Source organism: Cimex lectularius, unplaced genomic scaffold (assembly GCF_000648675.2).
Source record: "Cimex lectularius strain Harlan isolate CLEC.00 unplaced genomic scaffold, Clec_2.1 scaffold49, whole genome shotgun sequence".
Lineage (NCBI taxonomy): Eukaryota > Metazoa > Arthropoda > Insecta > Hemiptera > Cimicidae > Cimex > Cimex lectularius.
Genome location: NW_019392644.1, coordinates 1,873,072 through 1,899,697, shown reverse-complemented (window position 1 = coordinate 1,899,697; position 26,626 = coordinate 1,873,072). Strand labels below are relative to the sequence as shown.

At 35.8% G+C, this 26,626-nt stretch overlaps 3 protein-coding genes across 7 annotated transcripts in view; 2 read left to right on the top strand and 1 right to left on the bottom strand.

Moving 5' to 3' along the window:
- Positions 1 to 8,494, top strand: part of LOC106665915 (mitochondrial thiamine pyrophosphate carrier-like) — a 9,662-nt gene extending 1,168 nt beyond the window's left edge. For 3 of the 4 annotated variants that reach the window (XM_014392726.1, XM_014392725.2, XM_014392724.1), the window contains exons 2-7: positions 6,499 to 6,738; positions 6,798 to 6,953; positions 7,645 to 7,812; positions 7,868 to 8,027; positions 8,086 to 8,246; positions 8,299 to 8,494. In XM_014392726.1, coding sequence (XP_014248212.1) covers positions 6,616 to 6,738; positions 6,798 to 6,953; positions 7,645 to 7,812; positions 7,868 to 8,027; positions 8,086 to 8,246; positions 8,299 to 8,460 — 930 coding nt within the window. In that variant the 5' untranslated portion in view covers positions 6,499 to 6,615 and the 3' untranslated portion in view covers positions 8,461 to 8,494. The remainder of the gene's footprint in view (positions 1 to 6,498; positions 6,739 to 6,797; positions 6,954 to 7,644; positions 7,813 to 7,867; positions 8,028 to 8,085; positions 8,247 to 8,298) is intronic. The other variant, XM_014392727.1, reaches the window with a different exon arrangement.
- On the bottom strand, positions 1,709 to 16,488 carry LOC106665914 (high choriolytic enzyme 1-like). The gene is made up of 7 exons (XM_014392723.2): positions 15,785 to 16,488; positions 3,880 to 4,315; positions 2,823 to 2,920; positions 2,662 to 2,758; positions 2,463 to 2,592; positions 2,103 to 2,399; positions 1,709 to 2,044 (listed from the first exon to the last, which is right to left on the bottom strand). The coding sequence occupies exons 2-7, from the start codon at positions 4,055 to 4,057 to the stop codon at positions 1,870 to 1,872; spliced, it is 975 nt and encodes a 324-aa protein (XP_014248209.1). The 5' UTR covers positions 4,058 to 4,315; positions 15,785 to 16,488; the 3' UTR covers positions 1,709 to 1,869.
- Positions 11,093 to 26,626, top strand: LOC106665911 (SNF-related serine/threonine-protein kinase). 2 transcript variants are annotated; one of them, XM_014392719.2, is made up of 11 exons: positions 11,093 to 11,316; positions 21,254 to 21,470; positions 21,579 to 21,978; positions 22,038 to 22,179; positions 22,510 to 22,713; positions 22,794 to 22,898; positions 22,963 to 23,062; positions 23,122 to 23,515; positions 23,583 to 23,723; positions 24,322 to 24,531; positions 24,604 to 26,626. In XM_014392719.2, exons 2-11 carry the CDS (start codon positions 21,264 to 21,266, stop codon positions 24,780 to 24,782), a joined length of 2,082 nt encoding a protein of 693 aa, XP_014248205.1. In that variant the 5' UTR covers positions 11,093 to 11,316; positions 21,254 to 21,263; the 3' UTR covers positions 24,783 to 26,626. The 2 variants fall into 2 exon arrangements, with proteins under 2 accessions (XP_014248205.1, XP_014248204.1); XM_014392718.2 differs by having other exon boundaries at positions 21,238 to 21,470.

Sequence of the window (26,626 nt, the reverse complement as noted above, 5' to 3'; positions counted from 1 at the left end):
ATTTTATCTAATGAAATAGTGACTTTCTTTGCATGACGCCAATAATTTCATATTGAAAATAACCAAAAGTTATATTCATTATTCTTTTTTTTCTTTTTTTTTGTGCACAAAAATGCAAGGAAGTGCTTTCACTCTAAGCCAGTTCTCGTCAATAAGTTAAGAAAAGTTGTAAGGTATTTTAAATATGTTTCCTAAGGGGCCGTAAATCTGATGGGGTTGCCCACAAAACATTCCCTAAATACCGAACAGCCACTAATAAATAACAAACCAGTGCTCTTGTCTGCTTGCCGCTCATGAGGTTTAACATCACCTGACAACAAATTACACAAAATAAGTTTTTACAGTTGGTGACCTCTTCACCTCGCTATACCCGCATTCTAGACTTGCACATTAGCACAGACATGGATTATGTTGTACATCACATAAAACACTTCACGAAAAATTTCTTTGAACAGTGTGAGCAAAGCAATAATCAGTTAGTTCGACAAATTAGGACTAAGACTAGGACTTTGGGTACAAGCAGAGTGAAGAACTCTAGTTTAATCCTCACCTATAGCTTAGGGTTTTCTTACGTTTCCTCCTTAACTTTTATTTTGTTTTGATTAATTTTTTAAAAATTGTAGTCTGAAGCAGAAGGTTATAATATAAACCGGTATTACTATGTAAATATGTGTAAAATGTCAATATTTTGTATCAAGATAAAAATTAAAAGAGTTGAAGAGTTATTTGGTATGGAAGGTTATCGCAGGTCTTATACAAGGTTTGTCAAGCTGAGGGTCACAAATTTGGGGTTGCGTCAACCGGGTGGGGTTTGTACAGGCTTCACTTGAGGTCTATCTCGAAGGGACTAGGGGGTGCATATTGGAAATAAGAATTATGAGTTAGTAGCCGATCAGGTCCAAGAAAGGAGTTGACCATCTGCTCAACAGTTTTAAAAAGTTACAACACCTGGTAGAGACTCAACATTGAACGTCCAGGGCTGAGATGAGTCGAATAGAGTTGACTGTTGAAGAGCAGTTCGATGCAAGACAAGTCGACTGTTGAGTGTCTCACTAGCAGCAGATGGGAGGACAGATTTGGTCAGCTTGAGAATATACAGACAAAAGGAGTCAACCGTAGGCACAATCAGAAGTGGAGGACTCAGCCAAGTAGCCACATTCAGTAGGGGACTCAGCTAGTAGTCAAATAGAGTCATAGAGTCGACTGTCGAGAATCCAGGAATAATCTGGATCTCGGTATGATCTGGTTGGAAAAACAAATCCAATTATCTGCCAATATTTTGATTTATTTTAAAGTCATGATCAGGGCAAATCAATCTTAAATTTGTCTACAAATTGACATAATAAGTGTGTAAGCTTGGTCCCTAACATAAAGACATGAGTTTATTGTTGGATCTCGTTCTGATTTTTAAGGGAAACGCAGATTTTTCCCTTTCTTTGTAAATATTGTACATTATGTATACATGTAATGTATATATTGCAGAATATCAAGTTCCCCATCAGCCCTCACAGTGCATTGGGGGTTGATATGACTCCTGCAGTGCCTGTTATTTTTATTTTTTTAACAATGGGTGCAAGAGTTGTCATCTAGTTAGCTTCAATGAGTTTATATTTGATTTCACTTATTGCTTTGCAAGCAACCTTTGCAAGCAAATATTGGTTAATGAATGTGTAAACAAATTATTTTGTTTTACAAATTGGTCAGAAAGTGTGAAAGTGCAGTAAATTTATCAAGCAGCGATACAGTACAATTATTAATGCTATAATAAATAAAGCTTCTTTATTGTCGCCTAGAAGTTTAGAAAGACTTCCTTTTTCAAACATCATAAATAATAAGCTATTTGTCAAAGGTGATATGCCAAATGTTCAGTTATAGCCCAAGAACTCTACAGATTGTGTAGTATTTTCTTTGATGATACTTTGATTTATCCAGGCATCCATAGAGTTCGTTCACTTTCAGGCAGTCTGTCTTGCTCAACATTTTCCTCTGGCCAAGCTTTTCGACGGGATGCTTTGGTGTTATCGTCGGCTTCCCTTTTCCAATGCTGGAAACATTAAACATACAATAATTTCGTAATTTTTGTCCATACCGGGCTGTTTTACCTGAAAAAATTCTTCCCGTAGTGCATAATGCTGTCGTAGTCGTATTCAAATTTATACGTTGTGTTTTCCAAGCTTTGCTTGTCGAAGTTAGACAAAAATTGTGGTATGATGTTTTCCTTGTGTATCTTGACAAATTTATCCCTGTCGTCTCTGGACTGCTCATGGAATATCCCGAGGGCATGGAGCAGTTCGTGCATCGCCCTGCCTTCATTCCCGAGACAGTTGGGGCCCTTGGAATCCGGCGGGTCTAAAGACACAATCTGAGCACCGCCAAATTTACCGACGTATGACCAGCATCTGTAAATTGCCAATTCAATCTTTAAATTGGATAATTTATAACTTATCAATGTTTAAATTAACCCCTTGGGATATTTTATGGGCCAGATCAAAATGAAGTCCTCTGCTTTACCGTCCCAAGGGACAAATTTGACACACGTCATGAAATTTATTGTCGAAATCGCCCTCGATATAGTGATGTATTCGGCTGGCTCTGTTAAAAAAATAAATTAAAAATTAAAAAACCAAATTGCCAGTCGACATCAACAAGCCCAGTACCTACCATAAAGAGGACTGATCACATATGGCACTGTGCCGTTTTCCCACATCTTCTCTGGAAATATGTCCCATTTAAGACCGACCCTCCAATAATTGTAAACCTGCAATCGATCTTTTAATTATTTTTGTAAAGCCTCTTTTGAAATTTGAAATCTAGTCACTGACTTCACTGTTCATGGCCATGTCACCTTGAAAGAGCCCAGGAGTCACTTCAGGGTCCTGATCGAGCAGTTGCAGCCTCGTAGCCTCATCCACATCGCTGACTAAAAATTTAATTAAACAAAATGTATTAAAAACAGCATAAATCTCAGATAGTTGCAGATGTTTTAATTTATTGCTTTTTTATATCTACAACTAACAGGGTTTTAATTAATAAGTACTTATTCTGCATTGTTTTAGCTACTACATAGATACATTAGTTATTCGAGAGTAAAAAATAAAATTTAGTTAACTTTGTGTATTAAATTGTATCAGCACTAAATAAATTCATATTTAATGCCGGTAGTTGTATGTTAATCCAATTTTATGTTAATAATTGAATACATATTAAAAAAATATATGTAATTAAAATATAACAAATAAGATGAGTAGGCTGGGTACCAATCAGATATGATAGTTGGGTTAGGTTTAAGGTTTAAAGTTGGTTAAGGTTTTTTAAAGATGGTTATGAGTAAATAGTTGATTGCGGTTAAGGATGGTTGCATACTAGATATCATGATAATTATGTCATAAGTGGTGAAGCTAATTAAGGATTTATAAAGATCGTTATGGATAGTTTATGATGGTTAAAGATGGATAAGCATGGTTGCACACCATATATCATGACAGTTGTATTAGAAATGGTTAACAATAGGTAGAGATGGTTAAGGATTCAAAGGGCACCAGCATACCATTGAAGATGGTGAAAAGGCCAAAATTTGTCAGATGTTTGTAAGCAGACCAAAATGTTTGAAAACATCAAGCTACTTTTTTAAAAATTATTTTTTAATATAAAATTATTTATTAAAATTTTTTTTACAAGTAAGGTATTTCTTTAATTTTATATATTTTTTTTAATTTTTAAGTAAATTATTTATGTAAATAGAATGTCAATTTACAAAGGCATTTGACTTTCTCTCCCAGTACTGTTATTTAAGGAAAGGAGAGGAAAAATTAAATGGATTTTTCCCTTCTAATCAGTTGTATTTATATTTGCAATGCTGAGGAATGCAATAATACTCACTTTCATCAGGAATCGGAGGGTATACGACATTGGGTATTTTAGGTATTTGGTACTGAATATTCCTAAGCATCGACAGACCAATTTGAGAAACAAGGAAAGTGATTAAAATTAATGACTTCATAGTTCGACTCTTCAATGGTGACTGGGTATCTTTGAGGAGTGCCGGTGTTCTGCTCATAAAAACTTTTCAATGGTGGATAGGAATAGCCTTTTAATTCAAAAACCGGTGTCTCCTTGGAGGTGATTGAACTCTTATTTTGTTTACCCTCTCTCTTCTTCTTGTTCTTCCTCTTGGGCCTTGTATAATTTCATTATTCCCCTCTCACTCCTTTGAAGTCCCCTGACCACTCCTACCACAATGGATACTTGCCAAAAAACTTGTTTTTGTTTTTATTTTCTTGCATGTTTTTTTCCCTTGTTCTCTTCGATATAAAACCTATCATACATTTTTTCCTTAATACAATTTATAAGTAAGAGTTACAATATTTTACAAATAATTTTAAACAAATTTGTCAATTAATAATACATCAGTTGATAAATTAAAAAAATGAAACAAACCCATTTTTAAATTCAAAATTAAATTAAATATTTTTGCTATTTTTAATAAATATTTTTGCTATTTTTAATAAATACATTAGATTCAGTGTTGAAGTTAACATAAGTATATGAACTTAAATGTAAAATTACTCAATATTTTTAATTTTTTTTCCTCCAATCCTCAGATGGGGAGAAATTTCATTAATATTATATAACCTAGCTAATAAGTATATTTTTCTAATAACTCTCACAGACAAGAAAACTTATATGCACAATTTATCTTTTTCCATTATTAAATCACACTTCAGCATTTTTCATTATGATTTGACTTTGACTGAATTATTCAGAAATCGTGAGATGCGCTCTGGTGTGATGTAGGTTTCAGAAAAACATTTTCTTTATCGTGCCAACGTTTCGATTTTTATTGAGCCCTGAAGATGATCTCAATAAAAATCGAAACGTTGGCATGATAAAGAAAATGTTTTTCTGAAACCTACATCACACCAGACCGCATCTCACGATTTCTGAATAATTATCGATTAGCAGTCACTAATCACCACACCATTGACTGAATGTTCAACATCTAACAGGTGGACTGCTTAGCGTGTCTTCTAAAGCCTTTGATATTGGACTAAAGTGCTTTAAAGATAGCTTTCTGTACTGTTTCCATTTTAAGATGTTGATGTCTTCATTTTTTATTACCAGTGGGCCTTGACTGTGTTTCTCATTGCTCCATTCTGAAATTTTCCTATGATTTGGCTGTTGGTCTTGCTGTCACAGCCCCAGAGTTTGATGCCGCCCACATAAACTTACACACTTGTTGACAAACTTTCAATGGGCCTAGGAGTGCTATTCACACTTTTTTTAGTGTGGTTTCTATCGCAAGCAGAATCTAATGTCATACTAAGGTACTTTGCCTCATTGGTATAGGAAAAAACCATTAAGTAGGCTGGTATGTATTGAATTTTCTAATTGGTGAAGTCCACCTATTTTTCTGATTCAGTTTTACGAGTTGATTGAGCGTTTCTTTTCCAACCACCATAATTGCCATATGATCAGCGAATATTGCCGTGATATTATCCTTGTTTTCTGGTAGATAGCTAATGAAGAGCAGATATAGGACAAAGCCTAACACACTGCCTTGTGGCTCTCCAGCGGTTTGGTTTAAGTTACAAATAGGCCTCTTCTTGCTTAATTCATAAATACCTGACAGCAAGGTATGATACAATTCGATCAGTTTTGAGTCTGCTGGAATGGAGTTTCTTATTTTAAGTGAGACCTTCATACCAGACTTTATCGAATGTTTGGGCCACACATAAGAAAACAGCCCAGCAACTTTTTTTTTTATTTTTCTTCAAGTGCTTGTTCATTTACATGTATGATTTAGTGGATCTGGTCAATTGTAGAGTGCTGTTGTCGAGTAGTTTTTGAAATAACTGGAATTTGGAAAACGTAGGTAATAAAGAAATTGCTATGATCTCATCTCATGTTGACCTCAGTAATCTTTCATATTTGCGCCATACATTTAACCCTAAAGATGATCCTCATCATCAATAATTCGGATGTATCCATGGCTATTTTCGAGTTGGTTTCAGACTTGTTAGTGTTTTTTTTTAATTATTATTATTTTTTTTAACTTCTTTGATCACCACTGTAGGGATTTTGGTGTCAGAATTATGATATGTAATTTCTTCTAGTTGTTGCTTGTCAGGTTCAGCTTCATCATGTATATATTAGCCAGATAATTTGCAAACTGATTGACAACTTTTGTTGGCCTTGTTTCATTGGTTTTTTTTTACATTTTTAAGAGGTGTTTGTAATGTTGGGCTTACTCTTTTTAATTGAACTTAATTTGATTATTATTATATAATTATTTTAATTATTTATTTCTTAATGTATAAAATGCTGTATTGTATAAAATAGTTAGATTGCCAGTACAATAAAGACATAAATCTTTTCCCAGGGTTGGTTTAAGATAAGGTAAATTAACATTGCAGATATTTTATGCCCTACCTTAGTGGGGAATGTACTTGTTTGTTAATTTTTAATTATGTTACTTATATGTGTATGTGTATTTTATAGTATGGGAGTATTAGCAGTGTGCAACAGCCGTGTATTTAATGGCAAGAGAGCATCTGGTGTGTGTTTATTTGTATCAGAGAGGATAGACCTTAGCAAAGTAGCGACCCGTAGAGCGTGATGGTGGGTTTCAATAAGAATGAATCTTTATCCACTTATAAAATTATGATAGCCGGCGCGGCAGCAGGTGCGGTGACGAGAGCCTTATTTCAACCAATAGATGTCATAAAAATCAAGTTTCAGGTAAAACGCTTCGGAGAGCCGGTGCAAATGTCTACAGTAATTTTTCTAATTACTTTTAGCTCCAAGTCGAGCCGATAAAATTGACTTCGACCATTTCAAAATACAATTCGCTTCTTCAAGCGGTGAAGACAATACACTATGAAGAAGGTTTAAAAGGGCTCTGGGCCGGACACAACCCAGGACAAATACTCTCAATCAGCTATGGCATTGTAAACGTATGTATTTTTTTATATTAAAACAAATTATATTACATTACATAATACATACTTATAGTACATTCTAATTTCAATATTTTGTTTAATTTATATTTTAAAAACTTAAATTAGTTTTTAAGTAATACTAGCTTTGTATTATGTACTTATTCTTAAAAAACATTACTACATGGATATTTTAATCTAAAAAAAAGAACCAAAACTACTACCCACAAAAAATAGAGTTTATAAAAAAAGTACAAATCCTTATCAAAATGCTTTTGAAATTGACAATTTTCCTTGTGAGATTTATTCATGGGGTCTAAAGGGTGATAAACATGGTGCCTATCTTCAAAATTTTGGTCTGTCATTTTGTTTCTTCAATGGTAGACTTGTCGAGAAGATGGTTAATAATCAATAATAATTTATACATGATCGAACACCAGATATCACAGTAGTTTGCATTAGGGATGGTTCAAGAAGGGTAGAGATTGTTTTAGGATGGTTATGCACCAAATATCACAACAGGTATGGTATAATTGCTGTTTGGAAATATTTGGTTGATGACTACATCTAGACACACCACTGAGGATGGCGAAATTCAGAAACATGTCTGACAGGCCAAAACAGCAATGATAGCATTATCATTTCATCCTACCATAATGTCTTAATAAAATCTGGCAATATCCACACAAAACAGTAACACTGAATTTAGTTTACAGCATTTGAAATTTTAACGAAATACTTTGGGAAGGAACGGACAGGGTTGTCGCATTTGTTGTGTGGCACTATATCAGGAATAACTGCTACAGTCGTCTCTTTCCCGTTTGACACGGTCCGGACAAGATTCGTTGCAGAAGGCCGAAGATACAACACCACTAAGGTTTGACGTCTTGGTTAACATTAAATTTTCATTTTTCACCATTTTATTTTTGCAGCAGTACAAAACGATTTACCACAGTTTAATAACTATGGTAAAGCACGAAGGGTTAAGAGCACCTTTCAAAGGGCTTAGCACGAGTTTAATCCAAGCTGGACCGCTTTCAGGATTGGTATTCTTAACGCACAATTTCGTATCAAAACTATTCATTGAAACCAGTATGTATTTATTTTAAACTTCAAAATATTTAATCAGGAATGTGAAATTTTTTTGTAGAGCTTTTAACAACTGGGGCGAGCAAATTGAATCTTAGTGGAAACATGGTTGCCGGTGCGATGTCTGGCTTTATTGCCAAAACGCTTGTTTACCCTTTGGACATGGCTCGGAAACGATTGCAAATCCAAGGGTTCCAGCATGCCAGACAGAATTTTGGCCTTGTAAGTTGTAAAAAGAAAAATAATGAATATTTAATTAATTAATTTTTTTCAGAACTTTTACTGCAAAGGTCTCTTCAATTGTATTAAACTAGTCTTGAAAAATGAAGGGTTTTTTGCTCTATTCAAAGGATGGACTCCGAGTGTCATCAAGGCAGTATTGACCACAGCATCCCATTTTGTTATTTATGAAGAAACCTGTAAATTACTGTCATGATTTTCTGTTAAAATAAATTTCATTTTAATAGAAATGTTGAGCCCAACAAATTCACCATCTGTCCTGAAAAAGAAGTTATATTCATAAAGATCAGCATAACTCTGTCTTAACCAAACCATAACTAATGTAATATCTGATTTTTAATCATCCCTACGTAACCTTTTAACCTTTGCGGGCCCTATGAACAGTTATTTATTCATTTCATACTCCTACATTTTACTAGGTATTAACACTTTCACTTGGCACGAATGTCTAAAACTACAATAGCCTATATTTTAAAGGAAAATAAATTATTTTCTTATAAAATAAAAGGTGTTCAGCACCTTCACCTGACAGAATATCAAAGAAGGCTGGATTTCATTGCGCATTTTTTGGTTCTGAAAGAAGACAATCCACAGTTTTGCGAGGCGGGTTATTACTAAAAACATCAACCGGATTTGACTTAAGACGTTTTTCTGAAAAAACTGTTGGGCCACAACATCTGTGTCTCATTGGGAATGCCCTACTGTTGTACACCTCTTGCCCATAGTCTTCCCAATCTTTACTATACTAGTAGTTCTCAAATTCTGTTGGTTTTCAGCACCCTTAATATATCAGAATTTTTCTGCAGCACCCCAAGTCAAAACATTGGTTTATTTCAGGGTGAACTTCATGTTAATAGTAGTTTGTAGTTTTTCTTCAATTCCAATTTAGAAAAGGATTTATATATCTATACCTCTTACATTGTCTACAATGTAAGATAGAACATGTTCGTCCTAGTAAAATTTTATAAAACAATTTATTTTCATGGCGCCTTTGCAGCATATAGCTTTTTATCCCAAGTTGCACAGTTCAGGGATATTGTCGTTTTTTCGCCTTTTGTCTAACAAGTGGCCTAAGTTTTAGTTTTACATCATTTACATTCACAGTAATATATTTTTGTTTTAGTTGTGGGTTCAGGTGCCCTTTCAACCATGTAATCACTTAAATTTTTTCAGCCTTTCCTTTCTAATATGGGGTAAATTACCCCAACTCAATTTTAATAAGGTTGATATTTTCCTCCTACGTGGGATTTTCCGTTGTTGACATTGTTGTTGCATCAGCCTACAGTTTTGTCTACGACTTTGACATGAACCGTATTGATTGCTGGTTCTCAAATCTCCAAATTTTACATCGGCAATAGCAGTGCGAGGGGGGCTGAAATGACTTCACTGTTGGTAGCTCCTGGTTTAAAAAAAAAGTACAGTGTAGATTCTTCTGTTTTTTAATGGGAGGGGATCTATCGAGGGATACCAAGTTTAACAGGTTGATGTTTTATTAGGTAGGGGTACCAGACTAGAGAAGAGTATTCCAGAAGGGGGTCTTATGTAAGAAGAGTATAATATTTTAAATGAATTAAGATCATCCATTTCTTAGAAAGTCAACAAATGTTGCCAAGAGCTCGGAATGAGAGTTTTGTAATGTGAGAAATACAAGACGAAATTTAATTTACTGTTGAATATGACATAAAGATCTATAATTTTAAAAGATCACTTTTAGGGGATAGTTGGAAAAATTATGAAACAAAGGATTTTTTATACTAAAAATGATGACATTGCATTTATTAATATTTAGTTGCATACAATTGGCCATCAGCCTTGTAAGAAATTTAAGTCAGATTGAAAGCTGAGCTAGTCTGGGTGGTAAAGCTTGAGGCTGTCTGTAAATGACAATGTTTAATGAGGGATTTGATAGCATTCATGTATAAGTTGAAGAGGAGAGGAGAGCAATGGGCCTCCTTGGGGTACTCCAGAGGTAATTGGATTTTTGTTAAAGTAGTATGGAATGATTTTCACAACTTCCTTCCTATTGGAAAAAAAACAATCTAAACCAGACTAATGCTATATCAATTGCTAGATCAAATTCAAAAGAGTCTAAAGCAAGCAATACTTACTTCATGGCTTACTAGGTTATAAGCTTTTATACAGGTCTGTGAATATAGTGTATTTAGTCTACAGGCTCAGATTGTAGAGTAAGGAGATTGGTTGTAGAGGAAATATGAGGAACAAGTTATGTTGCTCATCTATTATAAGAGGAGTTAACTGAGGATGCAAATGACCATAAATGAGAAATTCAAACAATTTATGCAAGATTTTTCACCTGATTGGTGAATAGGGATGACATAGAATAATCTCAAATCAGCAGGAACCTTAAAGGTGATCTGTTAAAAAGAATTGTTTATAAATGGACACAGTTTATTAAGAAGTTTACAGGATACCATCAGGGCTTGCAGAAGCTGTTGATGACCGAACCAAGGACAGCTTGCTGCTATGCTGATGACTAGCTATTGTGTTTAAAAGTCCATTCTATTTGGACCAATTGGCAACTGAATTATGAAGTCTTGTGGGGCCGAACTTCAAAATCGAAGATGACCAAACGATGTGAGTTCAGTTGGGTTGAATTTTGCTAACCAAAAGACAACATCCGGTACATTGTGTTATACTCTCGTTACGTTGGGTCCACGATGCCCGTCAAAAAAAAAGTTTTTTTTTTTAAATTTTTGCCTTTGTGGTTTTACTTTGTATATTAAATTTTTTAACGGGCGACCGCCTTTTTTTAAAAAAAAAGGGGGCTCGGCCGTACTCCGACCTGGTGGGGGTTCCATTGACCATTGCGCAGATGTGGCCACGCGCAGTCGGTTTTCACCAATTGGCCACTTCGTACCTCGGAAAAGTCAGATTAAAAAGAAATCGGAAAACTCGGACTTATTTTTCAATAAGTGGACGGAGTGTTGATAGACTGCCGGTTTGAAAAACGATCAAATGTCTCTATGTCCGCCTCTGAGTCTCTAAGTCGGCTTGCACGGAGTGAATCTCTGTGAGGAGTTCCTGTCGCTCAGTGAGTTTTTTTACTGTTTTTTTAAATATATTTATTTTGATCTAATATACATTTAATACTTGCATCGCCGGTTGATCGCGGCGGATTTTTTTCTTCCTTTTTGGTCTGTTGTTTTTCGAATAAAATCTTCAGAGATTGGCCGACGGGTATTTGAAGGTCGCGAAGGGTCAGGAGTAGGAAAAAAATGTAAACAGCCGGCGAATGCGGTGAGATCCTCTTGCACCGAAATGGGACTTCGTTTCAAGCCCGGGACTTCGCCTTCGGCCGGAAGTCCGGTTGTAAGTCTGTCCTTTTGACCCCGTTCGAAGTACGTGAATCGCCTGGGCCGGGGCCTGGCCGGAGATTGTAATTGAATCTCGAGGTCAAATTGATGGAAAAAACGCCTTTTAAATTAAAGTTCCTCTTCGTCTATTTATAAAGGAATTTTTTTAAAAATATGACTGGATTTCATGTTTCTTAGTTTGATCGGAGTTCATGAATCATGATTTTTGTTTATTTATCTGTCTAAAAGTATCAACTGTATGTTAACAATTTAACTCGAGGGTCAAACTAATACAAACAACTATTTCCTCGTTTATTTTTCAATATTTTAACACTCTTAACGTCTAAGATTGTAAATTCTATTTGGTGAATGATTTAATTAATTTTTTAATACTCATGATTTTTTTTTTTGTAAAATCTTTTATAAGACCTTGTAGGTCGAGTGCCAATTAGCATGAAACAAAAAAAACAAGCATTTGTAGTTTGGTCATTTCCGTCTTCTTGGTCTGTCAGATTTGTTCCAGCATTTCGACAACTTTAGGAGATGGTTTATGAGGTAGATAGGGATGATATTACGCGAGATATCAGGAAAGTTTGAGATAAGGATGGATAGAGAATTAAGGATTTGTTGGCATGGTGAGCTTTTGTTTGAAATGGATTTTCGTTAAACAGTGTGGATGGTATCAAGATGAAAATTAGTTAATAATGGTTAACGGTGGTTAGATGGTTGGTGGTTAAAGGTTTGTAGCGATGGTCAGAGATGGCAATGAATGAATAGCGATAGTCAAAAATGAGTAGAGATTATTTCTAGTTAAAAAGCATAAATGGTTTCAAAATAAAAATTAGTCTATATTTCGTGGTCCGATTGACCGAATAACCTCTTTAAATTAATTAATCTTTATGTAAGTTATTGGTTGAAATGAAAAAGGTAGTGTCACGAGCGGGATTCGAACCCACGACCTTCGGCTAAATACGCTGCTGCTCTACCACTTGAGCTATCGTGACGACATAGCTATAGTCACGATAGCTCAAATGGTAGCGGCGTATTTAGCCGAAGGTCGTGGGTTCGAATCCCGCTCGTGACACTACCTTTTTCATTTCAACGTATACCTTATATAAAGATTAATTATTTGACAAAAATTAGTGATGGCTAATGGTTAGTAGAGATGGTTGGTGATGGCTAATGGTTAATAAGAGATGGTTGGTGATGGCTAATGTTCAGTATAGTGATAGTTAAAAGTGGGTAGAGACAGTGATAGTTATGGATGGGAGAGGTTGTTATTTCTCCTTAAAAAGTATAAATGGTTTCAAAATTTGCAAGTATTTGTAGGGAAAGTTAGAAATGGTTAAAGAATATGAATGGAACCAATATACAAATTTTCCAGTAACGGTTATTAATGAATAGAGATGGCTGGAAATGGATGTTTGTAGGGTAACCATCCCTACCACACCAGATATCGTATTAGTTATTTAAGGTAGTCGTATTTAAGGATTGTTATGAATGATCTACGATTTGAAGGGATGGTTAGTGACGAGAGATGAAGAGCGATGATTACGCAAAAAACACAGTTAAGGACGGATAATGGTTATGGTTAAGTGTATCAAGATAGTATCGGCGTAGTTTCAAGATAAAAATTAGTTAGTGATGGTTAATGGTAGATATAGTATAGATGGTTATACACCAGTTATCGTGGTAGTTTTTGTTTGAAATGGTTAGAGATTGCTAAGGGTGGGTGGTGATATATATATTATGTTATGGGTGGGTGACCTTGTACCCGAGGGGTTAAATGCCTGGGTAGACTCGTACCCCATCCCTAAAAGGGCCGGGACTTGGTCGGCTCACGAGCCCTGCATAAACCTCTTGGACCTGTTCACAAACCCCAAGATTTTGGACCATTTAATCGCGGGGAGTGATTTGGTGATGTCCTCTCCTTCAAAAGTTTCAAATCTAGACCTGGCGTACCTATCACGTATCTGCGAGGTAGTGCCTTGCCTTTTTTCTTTTATTTCGCAAAAACGGCAAAAGGGATTGGTAGAATACCCATTGCGGAGAGGTGTCTTCTCAGTGGGCAGTGGCCCGTCATGATACCCATCAGCCTCCTAATTCCCTTGAGTTAGAGAATAGCCATTTCGATTCAGCTGGTTTGATTTCCTTAACAAACTCTTTCGATTGCCTGTGTCCGGGGGATAGATTCCATTCCTTAAGGAATTGTTTCATATCCGTTTTTAATACTGTCTTTCGCTGTGCTCATGGAGTGAGGTAATACCGGTTGTGGCCCGACAAACGCAGTATTAGAGCCTTCTTTGGCCAGGCTATCCGCCTCTTCATTGCCATAGTGTCCTTTATGTGCTGGTATCCAAATAAGGGTTACTTTGTTCTCAAACCTGGAAGAGATTCTATTGATAAGATCTATAGTTGAAACAGTTTCCTCCTGGTGGAGTCTAGATGTTGATATATCTTTTTGTAATGACCTAAGTCTAGCCTGACTGTCAGAAAAAATTCTAATATCTTTTCCCTTGATTTTATTTTCCATAAGTGTTCTACAACACACATTAATGGCCCAGATTTCCGCCTGAAAAACGATGGTGTTATTGCCAAGAGGGGTGGAGATGCTAATACCTAATTTAGGTATATAGATTCCAGCACCATTTCCTTTGGTGGGTGGTGATAGCTATGGTTAGCATCTAAAATCCTTAGTTATTTTTACTTATTTATTTATTTTTAATTGGTAACCAATTATTTTATTAATCTGAAATAAGCCACATTACATTCAAAATTGGAAAAAAATTGTCTCCCGAAGTGGGGCAGATTTGTAAGGTGTGTCGCGTCTGAAGGTCAGCGTTTTCTACGTTTTCTCTTTAATTAGTTTAATTTTTGGACTTTATATTTTGAACTTATCTGGTCTGTGAGGGACTTGGAAAGTTGTGAACCTATGTTCGGCTCTGACCACCCGGGCGGAACGGGTCGTGGAACGCAACCAGACTGGAAAATTCACACACGGCTTCATTTTCACGACGCTAAAGTCTTAATTTGGCGATTTTGGGCTAGAGGAAGGCTTAAGACAAAGTAGAAAATCAGAAAATTTCCCTCGTGATAAACCCCATCAATCGTAGTTTTTTTGTGATTTAAATTTTTTAAAATATATTTCAAACTTGAAATGACCGCGAAAAGTGGTTGATTTTGAAGTTTGACTTAGTCTGTTTCAAAAATCGCTTATTTCATTTCCACTATTATTTACCCGTAAAAAACGAACTCAATTGTAAATGGGTAAATAAGAACGCGAACAACTTTTCAATAGCAGATACAGCTGATAGCTTTCCTGTGGTCAGGGTGTGTTTGAGATTGTTAGGGATAGCAACTTACAAGATAATCGACAATCTTATTTATGGATGGTAACTTAAAGATACCACGTCGATCATGGTTAGGGATGGCAACTTACAAGATACCACGACAATCATAGTTAGTAATGTCGCGCCCAACCATCCACGATGGTCTTCAGCGGTTTAGGGCTATCGGAAGTCTCAATGGAAGAGAAGTACTGGTCGACTGCCATCGTTTATTGCTCTTACCGCACTACGGAATCGTCATTTAACTTAACTTTAACATTTAACCGTATAAGACATGATAAAGAGACGGGTAGAACGGACGAGTACTTCGGAGACTTAAGGCCCTCCGCGAGGCGGTGGAGGTAATACGCGTTATTAAGTGAATATGCCCATGTTGTGTAGTTTTCTCCCATGCCAGTGATCGGTTAATAACAGCCCTATCACTCCTCTGAGTTTAGCCCTCTCTAACTGTTTGCTAGTCTTTGTGAGGGTTGTTTAGTATTATTTTACTGTAATAGAAATGATAAATGATGGAGTGAGTGTGGTGTTCAATACTTTTTAAAAGGATAGTTTCCTACTCACAGTAAGTGAGTTCTCTTACTGTGAGTAGGAACTATCCTTTTAAAAAGTATTATTTTACTGTGTCTAGCGCCCCTAGAGTTTATCCACTTCTCCCTTTCTCTTTTTGGATCCATTTTGTGATGGAGGATTCTGTGTCTAAATTTTAATCTAACACTAAATGATTTTCCGATGTTTTGGTGAATTTTCTTCAGACCATCATAAGTTAATATTTTTTATTAAAACGCATGAATTTCAGATCTCCTTTAATTTGTTTTATGTTAATTAATGTTGTAATTAATAAAACGATAAAAATACTTACACTTTGAAATAAACAACAAAGACTTTCTTCTGCCTAAAGTTTACCAGCCATGTCATATCTAGTTTTAAATATCATCTTATAGTAGAAGTATTTGGTCAACATTTAGAAGTATTTTGTTGCAGTTGAGATATGACACGTACCCCCCATGAAATTCTAGGTCTTGTACATGCTGAGTTGCATACCATAGCTAGAATTTTTTATACTGGATAAAGAAACATGGCGTTTGGTCTCCGTGGTCATTCAGAAGCATTGGTAAAAAAAATGCTATTTGTCTAACTGGGCAAATAGTTGTATTAATCGGGCTGAGGTGCAACTGGAGTAGAACGAGTCGGGAACCTCGGTCATGGTCTGATCGATACAGTTGAAAGGCACAGACCATTTGTAAAAACTGATATCGCCAACAGTTTCCTGTTTGAAATTCCAAATGGGAAAAAAACTGATAACGTTGCACGTTTGCAATATCGATATTTATTTTTTTATCGTGCAGTCGTCAGCTTGATTCAACAAAAACGACAAACAGCCTTATTTCACACGATGGCAGGATTCATGGTTTTGAATGGGAAAGATGTATTGTTCTAGCATTACAATATCTTGATCAATATCATCGTTGACAAGTCTGATTCTAACCTTAGATTCCTTAACCAAATTGTACTTTTTTCAAGAGCAGATATGTTATAAATAGGGCTGTGATTTATATGCAATAAAAACAGACAAATATGCATATATATATGTAAATATGTTTGGTCAAAAATGCAATTTAAAACTGACAATATGCGAAAACTACCACTAACTAAAACTACCAATAGAACATTTTCATGTTGAACAAAGAAGACACATACATTCATTAAAATATCTGGCAATGGTGGCATGATTACATTTTTCAAGTACCTCACAGTTCAGTAAGAAAGGTTGTGAAGGTGAATCTGCGGAGAGTTTTCCCACGATTACTTCGACTACATATCTGCCTACAACTCAGATCCGTCCATTTTCGATGAAGTCCCTGATTTGATAGTGTGTTTCATTGTATATAAGATCCAGGTGAGATTTTCTAAGGGTACTTTAGTGGGTAATGGTTTTCCCTGTGTATTTCTACAAAAAAAAAAAAAAAAAACTCTTGAATTCAGGATGGCTTAGTTTATGGAGGGGTATAGCACGACATAAATCGGTGTCGAAACCGGACTTTCCAGACCCAGCACTTGTGGCAGCTTGTGTCGCAAAAGTTTGTTGAAACTTTGACTTTCTACCTTTGTTTGCTTTGTGTTTTGCTGTCTTTAAGTGCTGTTTTACCAAAAAGCATGTAGTTGTTGATACAGGTTTATCACAACAAACACAGTATAAAAATACTTTTGAATGAATTACTCATAATAATTAAAATTACTCGTACTTTTGAACAAGATCTTTCGTCTTTGCGGTGACTTTCGGCATTTTAGGGGTAGTAAGTTCACAACACACAAATGGAAAACACGTTTTCACATTGGAAAACGCATGAAACTGGGTAAAGCTGAAAAGTTTGCTCAGAAACATTAAGATTTGACGTGCCAAATACCGATAGGCCGGATATGTAAAAAAATATGCAATTACAGCCCACTTAGGCAAAAATATGCATTTATGGCAATATATGCACAAATATGCAAAATAAATATAGCTTAAGTTGATTCCAAATGCTTCAAAACATACAGTTTGTAAAAACTGGATGTTTTAGTTAACCAGGAAAAATATGCAAATGCATATATTTCACAGCCCTAGTTATAACTCAGACAAAAAAGTTATGGTTAATGAAGGCAAAAATAAAGACTTGCTCACTCAGTTTCGTTGTTCTGCCCTTTCAGACGCGTTTAGCCATTTCGACATTTACAGTATTAAATTTAGGATGCTGTTGTTGAACTACCCAAACGAGTTCGGCATTGCATCTTCAGTGAGAAACTAAACTATTATTAACTTAACAAACCCGCGATTGAAGATGGACGCAATAACCCAAAGCGCTCATCGACTCGCAGTCCAACACTCAGCATCAGCTGGATAGACGTTGGTTATACACTAGGTATCACGATGATTTGGAGGATGTAACCACCAAACAGTATAATTTAATCTAATGACAATTTATAGAAAAGGTTTTGTTTGGTACAGTTTATACTTACCATTATTAATCATATTTAACTATCGTCATATCTAGATAATAATAATAAGCACTACACTTCGTATAAAATTGTTTTCATTTGCTTCCATTTTAGGATGCTCCTTCATATAATTTCTTCATCCCAGTTCGGCCGTCCTCTAATCCGTTTCCTCTCCCTTTTTGTCCACTCGATTATTTTTTATGTCCATTTCTTGACCCATCTATAAAGCCGGTTTGATTTCTGATCTATGTGTTCCTCTTGCGGTCTCTCCTGGATATTCCCAAAATATATCTTACCATGTAGTTCATAGTTCTTGCTTAGTCCGTATTTTTTTTATTGTTCTGTGATCCATCACCCTCGTTTTGCACCATAGGTCAGTTAAGGCAGGACCAGTTTTTCGCTTTTGGGTTTGTACTGGAGACTAGGTTGGGATCTGAGGAAGTGTTTGTTTAGCATTTTCATTCACCCTAATGTGCACCTAAGGATTATTTCACTTTCCTGATAGTTTAGTTCCTCAACTCCTGCAATGGTAGCACCATTCAGGCTCATATGTTCCGGTTGAAAGTTTGTTGACATAAGCTGGAACTTTGTGAGGTTTATAATGAATCCTACCATGGCGCATTTTTAATAAGGTCTTAGGTCATTAGGTTTAGCTCATAGTTACTTTCTTCAATTAGCTTAAATCATCGGCAAAGTCTAGAAGATTTAACCATAGCCCGTATATTCTAATTCCTTTCCCTGTTCAATTTAGTTGAAGATCTTAGTTGGACTTGTCTCACACCTTTCGTATGTATAGTGATTAACCATCCTAATTATTGGTAATCGAGTGATGAGCATTACTAAACATTTATCCCCATCTGTAACACCATTAACTAATTATTTAGTAATTGCCAACTCTAACCGTCCTTACAAATACATATTAATCCCAATTATCGTTATATCTGGTATGTGGCTATCTGTACCCGTCCTTAACCAATCAATCATAACTGTCACTTGGTCCGTGCAATCAAATTCCCACCACTGAAGATCGTGAATGCCTAAACGCGTCTGACAGGCATAAACTACAGATTTTTGCTTTGTCAATTTTTTTCTCCAATAAACACCTTTGTTTTTATTAGTTTTACGGCAATGTAGGATGTTTTGAAGGTTTTAAAAAGCGCCGGTTGAATAGTTTCCAGACGTCACTTCAGTCTGACCGGCCATCCCATCTATTTCAGGGCATTTTTGGAAGTGAAAAAAAATCAGCGGAGAATACCTGGATATTATTAAAACCTAGACTCCCTTGGCAGACTTGGCTAATGAATTCTGACACGTTTGCCAATTTTCAGGGCATCTAAACGGTTCAGGATATATATTCAAAAGGGCGACCGAATTCCGACTCCTTTCTCGGAAGAGATAACGATTTTTTTTCTCTCTTTGCTTCAGAAATTTACTGGAAAAAAAATTCCGAAAATGGTATGGAATCGTATTATTAAATGGTTTAACAATTTGGAAAGGTCCTGTTGTGCGCCCTGCCTGTAATAAAATCATCCGCATACTTAAACCAAAGGGATTTAACAGTGTAAAATCCTTTATTGGTCATTTTTATTACTTTTATAACAATATTTTTCATTGAGCAGTTTGAATTTCATCCGGCTATTAATTGAATCGTGATTCACGTCGCTAGTAATACTTGATATAATGAAGTTTGTTATAGAGGTGGTTATTAACAATATGTGGTTAGTGATGGTTACATAAAAAATATCACAGTTGTTTGGTTTATCGTCGACGAAAGATGGTTAGAAAGGGTCGTGGATATGCTGAGATGATAGACTGGGCTCACATGGAACCAACTACATCTGACTGCAATTACGGACAACTTACTCTTACGGCGTGAGCTTTCATATTAGAACTGACTTATCGGAGCTGTTTGTACATCAGTAGTGGATGCTCTGTTTTGGTTGTCATGCATTTGGAATGATTTTGTTTTGCTCACATTTTTTTTAGATATTTTAAAAGTTTCTTAATTCAAAGAATCACCCTACTATTTTTGTGTCCATGACTACTCTAGGAAAATCCTAGCAACTTCACATCAAAAATGTACTCAGGCCTAAGAGTGTCCTATGCGAAAAATATGAATTTGCTTGAAAATGGGCGTATGATCCAAACAAATGAACATACCCTCTTCTCTTGTGCCTGTCTTGTTTATCAGAAATATTGTATATAGGTGCAGGAAGTGAATGTATCCAAAACAGTTTCAATTCTTACTGTGGACTGGCGTGAACTGGTCCTCCTGGCCTGACATGGCGGCACACACGGGCTAAAACAAATTCTCATCCAGGAGAGGATACATTTATGGAACCAACAAGAAAATAGTTACTTCATACAGAATGTCTGAACATTTTGGTGTGCACTTTTTCAAGAATAAATTANTATATATAACTTTTTATATATATAACTTATATTAAGCCAGTCTTAACAAACAAAAAAGGAAAAAAAATCTTTCTAGGATTGAGACAGGTAAAAACAAAACAGACATATACACGGTTAAGTTTGTTCCAGTGTGAGAGGGCTGAATACATCCCCTAGGTTGAGAATGTTTGGGCAAAGTTGGGTGTATACAGATGTTCAACAATCGGACTAGTGTGAAAGGAGCCTAAGATATGGTTAAGGTTGGGCAAGAATGATTGAACATCAAAAATCACTAGTTTCAAACATTAAAACCAATGAATGAGTGATGAAAGAACTTTAGTCATCTCTCAATGGTGAGAAATTAAGGTATATCAGTTCTCACTTAAGCTTGAGGAACCATCATTAAACGGGGACAAGGGTTTTATTGTTGAAGTTACAAAAAGCTTTTGAATGGTCAAGTTCTCTCTAAAGTATAAATCTAGTTGGTCTTTGAGCCAATTAGGAAAACCTTCAACATGTCTGAAACGAATGAATATTTTAAAACTTGAGATTTTCGGATACCATTCTTCATGGTAACTAAAAGTAAAAACAAACATATTATATTCATGGGCAAGAGAATTGATGTTCCAGGACAAGTTGAAATTAATCAGATCAGATAATGTAATTTGGAATAAAAATTTGGAGGTGATATAATTTTTTAATAAAGAAACAGAAGAATTTGACTAAATCAAAACATTATCTCCAAACCTGAGAAGCATAGCACACCAAGGCCCGATATACTTCCGTAAATACCTTAGACTTTGAATTGGGTGGGATGCAGGGGTTTGAGGGCAGGCTGGACTCGAGTTAATCGCAAATTTTGAGAAACGAAGGAGGAACTAATTATTGTTTGATATTGAATACATTACTGTTATTTTATTTGTTTAAATTATTTTTTAGAAATAGTGTGCTGCTGTTTCAGTGTTTGGAGGATGCAACGTTCCCAACGTTGCACGGTCGGGGGGAGTGGCTATGACGGGAAAATTGCCGGGCTGTACGATCTGGAAGCGACTCTAGGCCGCGGGCACTTTGCCGTTGTCAAGCTGGCTCGGCATGTATTCACTGGGGAAAAAGTCGCTGTGAAAGTCATTGACAAGTGTAAACTGGACGGCGTATCCAGGGCACACTTGTTTCAAGAAGTGAGTGAGATCTTTCGATTCTAAAATCTGGTGCTTAACCGTCAAATTTTATCGATCTGACATCTTTTACCTACTAACTTTTGTTTAATTCTGTTGTTCTTATTGCAGGTGAGATGCATGAAATTAGTGCAGCATCCTAATGTCGTGAGGCTGTACGAAGTGATAGACACACAGACGAAGCTTTATCTCGTACTCGAGCTGGCTGACGGAGGTGACCTTTACGATTACATAATGAGACATGAGTCTGGATTATCGGAGCCTCTTGCCAGGGAGTATTTTGGGCAGATTGTCCGAGCCATTTCGTACTGCCACCGCCTCCACGTGGTCCACAGAGATCTCAAACCGGAGAACGTTGTCTTTTTTGAGAAGGACGGTGTCGTCAAACTGACAGATTTCGGTTTTAGCAACAAGTTTTGCCCGGGTCAGAAACTAGAGACTTCTTGTGGATCTTTGGCTTATTCAGCTCCGGAGATTTTACTAGGAGATTCATACGACGCTCCCGCTGTTGGTACGACATGTTAAATAATAAATTATATAGTGTAATATTATAAATATTAATCTTTATAGATGTATGGTCCCTTGGAGTGATACTATACATGCTAGTTTGTGGACAAGCTCCTTTTCAAGAGGTTAATGATAGCGAAACGCTTACTATGATTATGGATTGTAAATATACAGTGCCCAACCATGTATCACCACAATGCAAAAGGTATGTAAACAAAATTATTAAAGTTTATGGTACTTTTGGGGATAACTGCTTACCGGATTTGTCATGGTTTCGAATAGATTTTGAACCCAGATTTATCTAATTAGTTTTCTTCGTGGATGGACAAAACTGGTAGTATTTGATTTATATAGTTTGTTACTAACCTGCTACCCATTAAAATCACTACCATCGCTCACCCCTCTCAAGCTAAACTATCATGACCTGTGTGTAATCATCCTTAACCCGAATAAATGTGTTGTGTCTGGTGTGTAATTGTTTTTATTTGTTAAAGATTAAATTTTTATTATTAAAATAAAAAATACTTTATTTTAGACTGATAGGAAGAATGTTAGTGAGACAGCCTGACAAAAGAGCAACGCTTGATGAAATTGCATCCGATCCCTGGGTGTCGTTGGATACGCTTTCCAGTTTGGCAATGCCACTCATATCAAGCCGAATGCTGAGCGAGGCCGACCATGCGACAGTCGTACAAAAAATGGTGAATGGCAACATTTGTACAAAAGAAGAGATAATAGAGTAATTATTGTTCATTTATGAACATTTCTTGATTCCACGTGGTAAAAAAACTGTTTTTTTTTCTGTTTTTTTTTGTTTAGTTCATTAGAAAAAAACGATTACAATTACATAACTGCTACTTACTATTTATTAGCAGAAAGAAAATTGAGAGCTCTAGATCCAAAACCAGCCACAAAAATAATTCCGTAAGTTATTTAAAACTATTTATGGGTGAATATTGATTTTTATTTATTTTTTTTTTTTGGACAGAAAAGCTGCTCCTGTCGTGAGGGTAGATTCTTGTGCTGAAAATGAATTTTCTCCTGTACCTATGTCAAACATTATAAATTCGAGGGCCGAGATAGCTCCAGTAAGAAAAGTTAAATCTTACTATTTTCAAAGATTATACCAAATAACATTTCTATTTAGAGGACGAGGAAATGCTCGATAGTCAATGAAGACGATGAAGAGGAGAGCAGCAGTTCAAGAGAGAGTGGAGGTCTCAACAGAAGAGGGTCAAGGAGTGAAGGCAAACTTCATCTTGCGGTACAGGAGATACGCAGACAAGCGGTTCAAATCAATTCGATCACCGAGGCTTCAACTGCGCCCGGACCCCTCCATCCAAACACGTCACACCACACACCTGTCAGATCGGTCAAAACCTTGCCCACACCAATCGGGCCGATCGGTTCGTCCCCCTTGGGGATCAACAGTGGCATCTCGAGATACGAAAGAAGGGGAAAACTACGAAAAGGCAGCACAGCTTCGTGTAGTTCATCCGATGCGAGTGACGAAGATTCTGAGGGAAGGAACAAACGGAAAGGTACTGTTGAAATTATGGTGAAAACAAAGTGTAACTTAATCCATAATTTCTATTTTTTATTTTTTAGGAAGTACTAAGTCTATAGGAAGAGGAAGAGGCCCTCAAGATCCAGGTGCAGGAGCAGGAGGTACTGGCAGTGCTCCTCCATCAGGAGGTGAAAGTACGCCCGGGGATCAAAATGGGACAAACCACAGTCCATCCAACAGAGGTCATTACCTGTTATATTTTAAAATATAAATATGAACCCATAGTTTGGTCACTATCCATCCTTGCCAACGTTATCTGCCCAATAAGTTGTCTTTCTTCAGTGGTATGTTTGTGGACATTTAAAAAAAAAGCCTATTTATAACTATGCCAGGTTCAAACGCAGGACCTTTACCTTAGTGATGAATGCTGTGTCAACCCCTAAACCGTTGGGGCCACCAAGGTGTGTAACCATCCCCAACCCATCGTGATACTTTTTCCATTAATACTGTGATACCATCATCAGCCAACCTAAAGTTTCATGATTCCTTTTACATTTACACTGCGATACCACTCTAACCAACCCCTACCCAAAGTTCGTGAGAGCTTTACAATAAGAGAGTTACCATCCGTTCAAATCCCTGATTTAACCATCTAACTTAAACGCTTATCTTGTTTTGTAACATGATTTAAATAGTTACGATAAGAAAACCAGGATGATTGTAAATGACCAAACTATATATGTAATTGTGTAATGATTTCTTTATTAGTCTTTGTTGGTAGATAGAAGTGTAGAAATTTTAGTAATATTTACTGTGTTAATTAATAATTTTTACATTCAGGGCGAGGGAACCAGGGGGATTGTCCTACTGGGGGTTCAGTCGGACGTAGACGCTGTGAAACGAGGTTGAGAGAGAGTCAATCCTTAAACAGAATCACAGAGGTGCAGGAGATTGAACCGACCTCACCTAAAGAGCCCGAATCAAATAAAGACAACAAGCCACTGCTTAAAACTGTTTCAGAATCAAAATCATCAAGTCCTGTAAACAATGGTAATTTGTTGTTTTTGAATTAATTAAATCACCAGCGACACTTTATGTATTTATTTTTTAAATTTAAAACAGGAGGGGGAAAACGAAACGTTCTTATGGGCAAATATCTAATGCTGCAGCGTAAACTCTGCCTCCCGTTGTTGGGCGGCTCCTCGAAGAGCAAACAATGCAAGGACGACGTGAACCAAAATCACAAGCACTGTTCAGTCGGCAGAGTCCACCCGGCGCAAAAGTGCTACTCCCTCTGCTGACCCGAAATCCCTCCGGTGCATGACAGTCACCTCGCTAGTCCCCCGACAAAACAAAACAGTCCTAGTCATAAAGTAACGACAGAACAAAGTGAAATATCAAAAAACAACTTAGAACATCACAAGCTTTAGTCTTATTGCCAGTCCTTTTCTTTTTATTGGTTTATTTATTGAGGGGAAGGATGGAGAATTTGAAGGCTGTGAATCTTAAATTGTACACGCGAGACCTTTTGGATTCTCTTTTTTCATATGGTCAGTTTTGGTTTAATACCATACCATCATTATTTTAAATAACAGTTGAATCTCTTTTTTTTTATTATTATTATTTATTTTATTTAGCCTCTTTCAATGAAAATAAAATACAAAAAAAGGTAACATAAAACAGGGTTTTTCTCCTTGTATTCTCATCAGAGCTTAAACTATAAAATTTAAAAAAAAAAAAAAAAACTCAGATTATTAGGAGGTTGTAAAAAAATCCTGTATTGTGCCAAAAAGAAAACAATTTAAAACTAGGTAATTTCAAATAAAAAAGTTGATTGTTTTGTACCTTTTTCTAGCAAAGTAAGTGTTTCTATATACATATGCATGAAGAAATAAATATATAAATTACTAATAATATAAAACAAATTAATAATAATGATAATAACGTATATGATAAGGACAAAATGTACCCAAAAAGTGTTTAACATTAACAAACTGAAGTATTTTTAATTGACAAAACATTGTAGGAAATAATTTGTTTGTTGAACCAAATAATAGTTAATGCATTTTGTTCACGTCACATCAGATTTTGGGCGTAGGGTAGTGAGTGCTAGATTTGATTGATTGTACCTTTGATTTTTTTTTTTTTTTTTTTTTTCATTCCGTCTTAATTCGCACACGAACAAACGCAACACCCACACACACACACACACACACACACACACACACACACACACACACACACACAAGATGACAATGTATTTCACTCAAAATACGCACAGTACGTTATTTTCAAAAAAAAAAAATTCTTATTCTTGAAGGACATCCATTGTTGTGGAAAATTCTATTTTTGTTGGTGGATGTTTTAAATTTAAAATTAAAATATATTTTTTTTCCTTTCACATTTATATACATTTACAGTGCTCGCTCAGTAATCTGAACTATTGATAGGGGATTATTCGAATTATTGAAAAATTCGGATTAAAGAGGGTGTTAAAAAAATACATACATATGTAACAAAAAATTTAACACTGTTGTTATATTATATTAATCAACACACTATTATTATTGCATACAAAATGTTAGACCTATTATAATATAGAATATATCTGTACCAACAATTTTTCTTTAAAACATCAGTTTAAAAAAATTAATATTTTCTTTGTTGTTTTTTCTCTCATTTTTAAGCAGTAGGTATTTTAACTTAAGAAAAATGTAGACTTATTTAACATTTGATTTTTTAGTTGTGAAGGAAAGTGAGGGAGTGACGGGACAAAAGAAATTCTCGAAGGTTCGTATAGTCTAAGCTGGTCGTGGTCTTTTGTATGACTCTCCCTCTTACTCACTCACTCTCTTTCATTCTCTCTCTCTCACTCTCTCCCTTTCTCCTCTCTACCTCTGACCCCTTTCCCCTCCCAAATAATATTTTATTTGTTTCCGTTAAAATTCTCACTTCTTGTATTTTTCCCCCAGTTCATATTACTGGAATGTGCCAAAGTTCAAATTAGGGAGAGAGCACTGTATTTATAATTTGCTCATATCTACAATTTTAACAAACTTGTCAATAATTAGATCTCTAATCCTTTTATAATTTGTTTGTAATTTTAGAATCAAGTGAGCAAAACTAATAATAATAATAAAAAAAT

Bases quoted from the DNA above. Each gene is read 5' to 3' on its own strand.
- LOC106665911 (XM_014392718.2), top strand. The intron at 22,714-22,793 runs GTAATTATTGTT...TTTTTTGTTTAG, and splicing joins ACAAAAGAAGAGATAATAGA to TTCATTAGAAAAAAACGATT. The intron at 23,063-23,121 runs GTAAGAAAAGTT...ATTTCTATTTAG, and splicing joins CGAGGGCCGAGATAGCTCCA to AGGACGAGGAAATGCTCGAT.
- LOC106665914 (XM_014392723.2), bottom strand. From the start codon at position 4,057: ATGAGCAGAACACCGGCACTCCTCAAAGATACCCAGTCACCATTGAAG. The intron at 2,593-2,661 runs GTAGGTACTGGG...TTTTTTTAACAG, and splicing joins TGTGATCAGTCCTCTTTATG to AGCCAGCCGAATACATCACT. The intron at 2,400-2,462 runs GTTAATTTAAAC...GGCAATTTACAG, and splicing joins CCCATAAAATATCCCAAGGG to ATGCTGGTCATACGTCGGTA.